General features: G+C 38.0%; 1 protein-coding gene across 1 annotated transcript; it reads left to right on the top strand.

Annotated features, from left to right (window-relative positions):
- The first annotated feature begins 306 nt into the window (after nucleotides 1-306).
- Nucleotides 307-7,374, top strand: LOC110779270 (E3 ubiquitin-protein ligase At4g11680). Its single transcript, XM_021983799.2, has 4 exons — nucleotides 307-924; nucleotides 1,722-1,841; nucleotides 5,913-6,180; nucleotides 6,859-7,374. Exons 1-4 carry the CDS (start codon nucleotides 512-514, stop codon nucleotides 7,024-7,026), a joined length of 969 nt encoding a protein of 322 aa, XP_021839491.1. The 5' UTR covers nucleotides 307-511; the 3' UTR covers nucleotides 7,027-7,374.
- The last annotated feature ends 143 nt before the right edge of the window (nucleotides 7,375-7,517 follow it).

Genomic DNA, 7,517 nt, shown 5'->3' with positions numbered 1-7,517 from the left:
ATCGTATTGTTCAACTCATAACCCATCGACAATCACATCTCTCACTTTTAATTTTTCATAACCTATACACAATCACATCTTTGACTTTAATTTTGGTGAACCTATATATTCACCAAAATGCAACCTAATATAATAACATAAGTAAAAATAGTTATTAAAAATAAACAAAATAGAACGAAACCCGTGCATCGCACGGGCTTCAAAACTATTTACATTAATAATCGTGAAAAGGTTAAACTTTCCCTATTATATCCAGTTATCCACTATAGGTCTCCCTAATTACGGAGTATAATTTTTTTGTTAATGAGTGTCCAAAATCCAACTCACTATCCCACAAAGAAAAGGAGGAACACCATCTTAGAAATTTTTTCATTTCTTCCCACTGATTGCGACCTTCAACAAACTTCACCTTCTCCCTTCCTACCCCAAAAAAACCTCGAATTCAGAAACCAATAAATAGCTCAAAGTTACTTGAAATTTCCACATTTTTTGTAGTTCATATCTCTACAAGATGGAGGAGCAATCAACCCTCCTGAATCACAGACCCACCAACTATTTACGAAACTATTTATCTTCAACTTTCTCTCATTTTCTTCCATTAAACCACCCTTGCATCAATGGCGGCTACTCTGAGCTTCGAATTGATGATGATTCCGATGATGGGTCATCACCTGATCATGCTTACTGTAAACCCTTTGTTGTTCTTGATGTAATTTGGAATTTGGGCTTTGTCTTCGTGTCTGCTTTTGTGTTACTTTGTACAATTAGAGAGAAACCCTCTTGTCCTTTGAGGGTTTGGATTGTTGGGTATGCTTTACAATGCCTTTTGCATGTGGGGTTTGTTTATTACGAGTTTCGCCGCCGGAATCATGGCAGTCTTGGTGGTGTTTCGTCGCCGGAAGGTCATTCTCAATCCCACAATAGGTATGTATTTATGTTTTTGGTACAACAGCTTTGCATTTGTTGTTAGTAATTATTTGTGTTGATTATGATGGTTGAGATATTTTTGATTGTCGGGTTTTGCTTGTAATTGGGTGAAAGCCTGAAATGGGTAAATAAGAAACCTGGCATTTTTCTAATTGGTGTTGAATTTAAGTCATTAGTTTGGGCGTTTCCAATTGGTAGTGAATTTAGTGTGAAATGGTGGGTTGTGCTTGTGACCAGCTGAAAGTAAACACAGGAGGAGGGGAAATAAACAAAAAAGTTGGCATTTTGAAATTCTTATACGAAGTATAATTTTGCCATTTTACTGATTTGATGAGTATAATGATAGAGGTGGGTTGTGCAATATGTCGACGTACTATAGCCTGAAAGTGGTTGGTAGAATATACAAAAAATTGACATATTTCATATTGGGATTTTGGGTATTATGATAGTGATTGGTACTGATGTCTTTAGTTGATGGTATGTGTCTGTAGTCTTCAAAAATCACTAAATCACTGATCGGTAGTCCTCTACGCTTCAAGTTTTCATTTGTCGAAATTTATGGTTAGAAATTGGCTTTATATATGAAAGGAATAAATTTTAATGGCAACAAACTAAGGTTAGGTTTGAGTAGGGTCAATGTTGCTGGTTAGTATCTGTTACTTAATGATTGGGGATGGGCACCATCCAACTGGCTAATAAAAAAAAGTTCGCGTTGCATTCTTTGCGGTCCTTAATCTGTTGTTTGGTTTGTTGAGGGTGTCACCACTTAAATTCTTGGTTGATCTGATTTTCAGTATTATGAAGAGATTGGAATCAGTGAACACAGTAGCATCATCCTTTTGGTGGGTTTTTGGATTTTACTGGATCGTGTCCGGGGGCCAAACCCTTTTGCAAGATTCTCCCCGTCTTTATTGGTAAGCACGTACGAAGTGTTTCTTTTTGTTTCTATCCAAATCTACATTTTAAGTACTCCTGTTCCATGTTAAATGTAAAACAAAGCTCTTGTTTCATTGGAAAGTTCGAACATGTTTGAATAGGAAAAAATGCTAGAAGAAGAAAAAGGAAGAACTTTCACCATTGTGTATTTTAGTTATGAGAAGTGACAAATATGAATATACTGAAAGAATGGCTTCCTTCTTGGTGTAATGGTGTTGTTATATATTGTGTCAAGTTGTCAACAAAAATTATAGCCACTAACTATACTGTGTGAACCCTCCTCCCCATGTGGCACTAACTTTCTTTCTGCCTAGTAGATGGCATTTCTCTGGTGGTTTTTAAAAAGTTTTTCCTTTATGTGGCCTCAGCTTTTAAAACATACGCTACTTTAATTGTATGCCATTAAATAAGTTACAGAATTTCACATGTTATTAGTTTCATCCGATGCGGGTTTATTGGGATTTCGTTGTCATGTTCTTCTTATGGTTGTTGTGATCTTGTTCTTTTATGTGCTGCATCTGAGTGAACTGGTAAGGTTATGCTCATTGCAACCTAACATCTAGGTTGGTAACAGAACTCCTATAGTTGAACACAGAAAAATAAAATGATTCATCTTCATTTTAGGAGCAAATATTTCCTTTGTGTTATGGCACTATGTACATCTTGGACCTCCCTAGAATCCCATTGAAGGTGGTATCCTTATTGGACACTGGTGGTGGTGTTTCTGTAATGTTTGGTGAGGGAAAACTTGAAGAAAGCAGGTAGAGGAAGTCTTGGGAGAAATTCAAGTTGGTGATTAATATCATAGAGTTATGCTCATGTTAGTGGGGCCGAGATAACTTCATGATGACTTCTATTCAAATCCACTCTTAAGTGCTCCTGTTCCATGTTAAAAGGAAAAAGACGCTCTTGTTTCATTGAAAAATACGAATCAGTCCTGTTTCTCATGTTTGAATAGGATTTATGAGACATGACAAATATGAATGTACTGAAAGAATGGCTTCATTCCTGGTGTAATTTATGTTATATATTGTTTGAATTAAAACCATATTTCCAAGTTCAAGATTGAAATTTCTCCTCCCCTAGTGGTACTAACCTCGCTTCTGGCAAGCAGAGGAATGTGCTCTGGTGTCTTTTAAAAAGTTTTTCTTTCTTGTGGTCTCATCTTTTAAAACCTGTGATGCTCTAATTGTATGTCGTTAAATAAGTTACAGCATTTTACCTGTTATTAGCTTCATCCTATTCAGGTTTATTGGTATTTTTTTGTCATGTTATTCTCACTGTTGTGTTTTTTCTATATGGTGCATCTGAGTGAACTGGTAAGATTATGCTCCTTAAAAGTTCAGCTCTAGGTTGGTAACAGAAGTTCTTGTAATTGAACAGTATGACCAAAATAAAAAAAATGCTTCATCTTCATTTAGGATCGTGTGTTTCTCCTTGTGGTGTGGCGATATATACATCTTGGATCTCCTTAGAACCATGTCAAAGGTGGGATACATATTGGATAGTGGTGGTGGTGTTTCTGTTTAATTTGTGATGGGGGGGGGGGGGGGGGGGGATGGACAAAGTCTTGAGAGCCATTCAAAATGGTGAGTAAAATTAGTGAGTTATGCGCATGCTTGTGAGCCGAGATAACTCTGTGATTGTACCTGCAATATTGTTGAGAGGAATTAAAAAGGTGGTAAGTATCAATCATAGTCAATGTGATAAATGTGGTCCTTCAGCTCACTTATGTCAGTACCAAACTACTAAGTGTTGGTTTCAAATGGAAGCAGGTGAAGAGGAGCGTGAATATGTGGTAAATTATGAATCCATGTAGTCAACCATTTCTCAACTGCTTTGTTTGGAGAGAAGTTGGTGAAAGTTTTCCTGGGCCCTACGCAGCTACGCTAACCCTGCTTTACTGGTCTCCATCTGTCCTAGCTTAGCCGTGGCTCATTTGGTCTCTATTCATTTTAAATCATGACGAGTATATTTTCTAAACGCTTTGGGTCCAATCCTTAAGTTATTTGCTACATCCTTTACAGGTTCCATGGTTTTAGGAAGAATAGGTGAGGTTCATTTGTGTCTTTGCATGATGGGCTGGTGGCGATATGATTCGGTTGTATTTTCATAAAAATTGGAAGAGTTCTGAATCTTAATCTGACTGTCTAAAAAACCCCAGCGTTCTTTGCAATGTAGCATGTGGATAGATGATGAAAAGTTAATTGGGCTTCATATGTTTTGGGAGTTTCTGGGGGTTTTATGCTGGATTGAAGGCTTAGTTTTTAGATTTGCAAGTCGTGACAAGGTGCAGAGGGTACTTATAAATGAGGGATTTGGCAGGAGGAGGAGATGCGTACAATCACCATCAAAGGGTTGGATTTTGGTCACGTCTCACGTGTGTGTTATCCTGCACTTAAAATTCCCCATGACACCTACAGGCTACAGGTCCGTGTCTTTACATGAGATTTGCTTCTGCTTTATAAAACTAAGGACCAAGCATGAAGCATGTTCCTCTGCCCCCTCCCAAAAACTGTAGGTGAACAAGGACGCAGTACTGGAGGGTATGATGGACACCCTTTCTCTGCTGTTCCTCTGTGATTCTTGTCACATATAAGTAAAATATAATGGAATGATGGTAGTTATTGGTCCATAACAAATCGTCTTCTATTTGAGTTGTAAGCTTAGAGATTAGGGCTTGATCCAAGGATCTAGTATAATTGCTTCCTACTTTGTATTCATGGTCATCTAGTAGTGGTTATTGAACAGAGGATGTGTATGTTGGTGATGTGGGTTAGCTTCCCTTGGTAGCCACGGTAATTGTTGGTGTGAGAGGGAAAGAATAATGTGGTTGTGGCTTTGTGGTTATGGTGAGACTAGTGGACAGACAATCCATCCATGACTTTGGTTGAATTGTGAAATTTGTGGGCCAAGGTAAGTTGGTTCAGGCTGGCGTAACCATTAGACTGGCAGAGATGGACTGCGCTGATATATTTTGTGGTGCTGAAATGAACCACCAACGAGCATAGTTTCCACCCATCTCAGTGTGCGTATGTTCAACGTGATTTTTGAATTGTAGCAGGGCCGTTTTAGACAGGTCTCACCTTGGACCTGGGCGAGACTGCGAGTGTGCCTTCTTTGGGTAAGGGAAGATATTAAGTTGTGTTGGTTGTGGCCTTTTGAGCGAGGGAGATGAAGCAGTCGTCAATTTGGATAAAAGAGGGAGAACATGTAGGTTTTGTGGTTGTAATAGTGTGGTGGTCCTGGTGGATATGGAGGTCAGATTCAGTGGTGTATGAAATTGCGTTAGATAGAATTCTTTCCTCAGCCAAACCAAATAAAAAGGAATATTCAGGGTTGACTGTAACCCTTTCCATGCCAAACCATACATAATGGGTGCTTTGAAGTCTTGTCATTTATCCTTACCCTTTCCTTCATGTAATATGACATTTATAGATTCACCATGATATTTCTTTCTCTTTTCATACGTATAATTTCTGAAAAAACCCGGGTTTGAGATTTTTGGGTTCCTTCATCGATCACGTCCCCACCCCCTTCCCTAAGAAAAGAAAGTAATTGCAAACAGCTAAAGTTTGGGGTGAAGAGCAGATCCAAAGGACTGGAAGAGGAGGAGAAAAAAGAAAAGGCAATATTAGAATGCGCACTTAAGGAAGTGAGGCCTAATTTCTTGGGTGACAAATTGCTGGTTTTAAAATTAACAAGTTATGACTTGTGAGGTGATGATCATTCCAATAGGGGGCAAAAGACTGAAAGAGGACCATATATAACCAGCTGAAGTTTTCACATTCACTAGTTCAGATTGTTTTCTTTTGATCTTTTTTTTCTTCTGCATTGTTATCTGTAAGTTATTTTTCGGCAGATTGGGTTTTCTTATTTTTCAAGTTTTGCAATACTGTGATACGGAAGTATTTCCTTAGTGGTAATGGTATTATAGTTTTCAGATGATAACCTCTTGGTTTTTACATATTAACTGTAAATATATGCCAATTCAAGAAGGTTTTCTTATACTCAGGGAACATGATGTTGAATCTTTTGTTGAAATGCAGGTTATCTGTAGTTTTCCTGGCACTTGATGTGTTCTTTATGATATTCTGCGTAGGAATGGCCTGTATAATTTGCATGGCTCTCTTTTGTTGTATCCCAATAGTGGCAATTGCATATGCCATGACAATTAGAGAAGGAGCATCTGAAGATGAGATCAAGCAACTTCCAAAGTATAGGTTCCATGAGTCATATGCATCAGGGCTGTCTGCCTCTTTGGAACTGGTAAACATGAATGTCGCCGACAAACTAGCTTTGCAGTTGGAAGATTCTGTAAGTGGCACTTCCTTACTTTTTTATCTTCTATAAAACCATATTCTTTATGCATGGGAAAGTAAGTCCTTCGTTTTTCTCAAAGAAGTCAAGTCTAGGCCACCAACTTTAGCCTACTGATGCACATTAAGGCTCCGTTTGGTAGGGCATAAAACATTTTCCTGGAAAACAATTTTCCTCTATTTTCAATTTTGCATTGTTTGGTTTGCAAAAGAGTGTAAAACCATTTTCCCTAGGAGTAAAATTGCTCTCCCAATGATGGAAAACCATTTTCCCTTCAAATTGAAGGGAAACCTGTTTTAGTTCCTTTTCCATATCTCTCTTGTACACTCCTCTCACCACCTCATGCCTGCTTACTTTCCCTTTCATTTTCCTTTCGTTTCATCCATTTTCTTACATGGAACCAAACAACGGAAAACTAATTTTGGAATTGTGTTTTCCATGAAAATCATTTTATACTGAAAATGTTTTACACCCAACCAAACGGAGCCCGAGTACATCATTAGTAGTTGGCAATTGTTTGCAGACCATTTGTTTAGGGAAAATTATGGAAGTATTTATTTGAGAAGCTGACTTCACTTTCTAAAAGGTGATCAAAATCTGAGCCATATGATATTCGAGATACTGTGACAACTGACAAGGTGTTTCGGGGATCTGACCTGTTTGTGTTGTTTGTAGGAATGCTGCATTTGCTTATCACGGTACGTGGAAGGAGTAGAACTATGCACTCTTCCATGCAATCACAATTTTCATCATGGATGCATCAGCAGATGGCTGAGGATTAATGCTACCTGTCCGCTTTGCAAATTTAATATCAAGGCCAAAGGTGATGATGCATTGGTCTGATAAACATATGCTCTCTCTCTGAAGCTGTGATTAATTAGTTCAGTCAGTTAACTGTTCTCCTGTCTTAAGTGTTGAAGATTGACAGCGACTAAGTGTTGCTGACTTCTCAGAGTTCTCACTGATCTGTTTTGCAGCTACTAACAACAGATCATGTAGAAAGGCAATTTGTAATCTTAAAAACTGTTTTAACTAGTGTAAATAGTCAAATTTTAGTTCAGGCTTCTTTCTTTTGAATAGCATCAATAATTAAATCTCGAGCAACCAATCGTTGAGCTTATGCTAAAGATATCGGCATAGTACTGACTCTGTATCATGATATCATCCATCGAGTTGCTGTATTCTCTGAAACTTCATGCCAAATCCATTCGGTTGAAAGAAAACCACATCAAAATCACCAATTTCTCGATGCTATTCAAGTTTTGCCTTGGACAAGAAAAAACCACAACTTTATAACTTCCAATGTATGGTAGCTTTGTAACTTCTATGGCTCT

This window comes from Spinacia oleracea, chromosome 1 (genome assembly GCF_020520425.1).
Source record: "Spinacia oleracea cultivar Varoflay chromosome 1, BTI_SOV_V1, whole genome shotgun sequence".
Taxonomy (NCBI): domain Eukaryota; kingdom Viridiplantae; phylum Streptophyta; class Magnoliopsida; order Caryophyllales; family Amaranthaceae; genus Spinacia; species Spinacia oleracea.
This window is presented reverse-complemented; position numbering and strand designations above follow the sequence as displayed.

Bases quoted from the DNA above. Each gene is read 5' to 3' on its own strand.
- LOC110779270 (XM_021983799.2), top strand. From the start codon at position 512: ATGGAGGAGCAATCAACCCTCCTGAATCACAGACCCACCAACTATTTA. The intron at 925-1,721 runs GTATGTATTTAT...TCTGATTTTCAG, and splicing joins CATTCTCAATCCCACAATAG to TATTATGAAGAGATTGGAAT. The intron at 1,842-5,912 runs GTAAGCACGTAC...GTTGAAATGCAG, and splicing joins GATTCTCCCCGTCTTTATTG to GTTATCTGTAGTTTTCCTGG.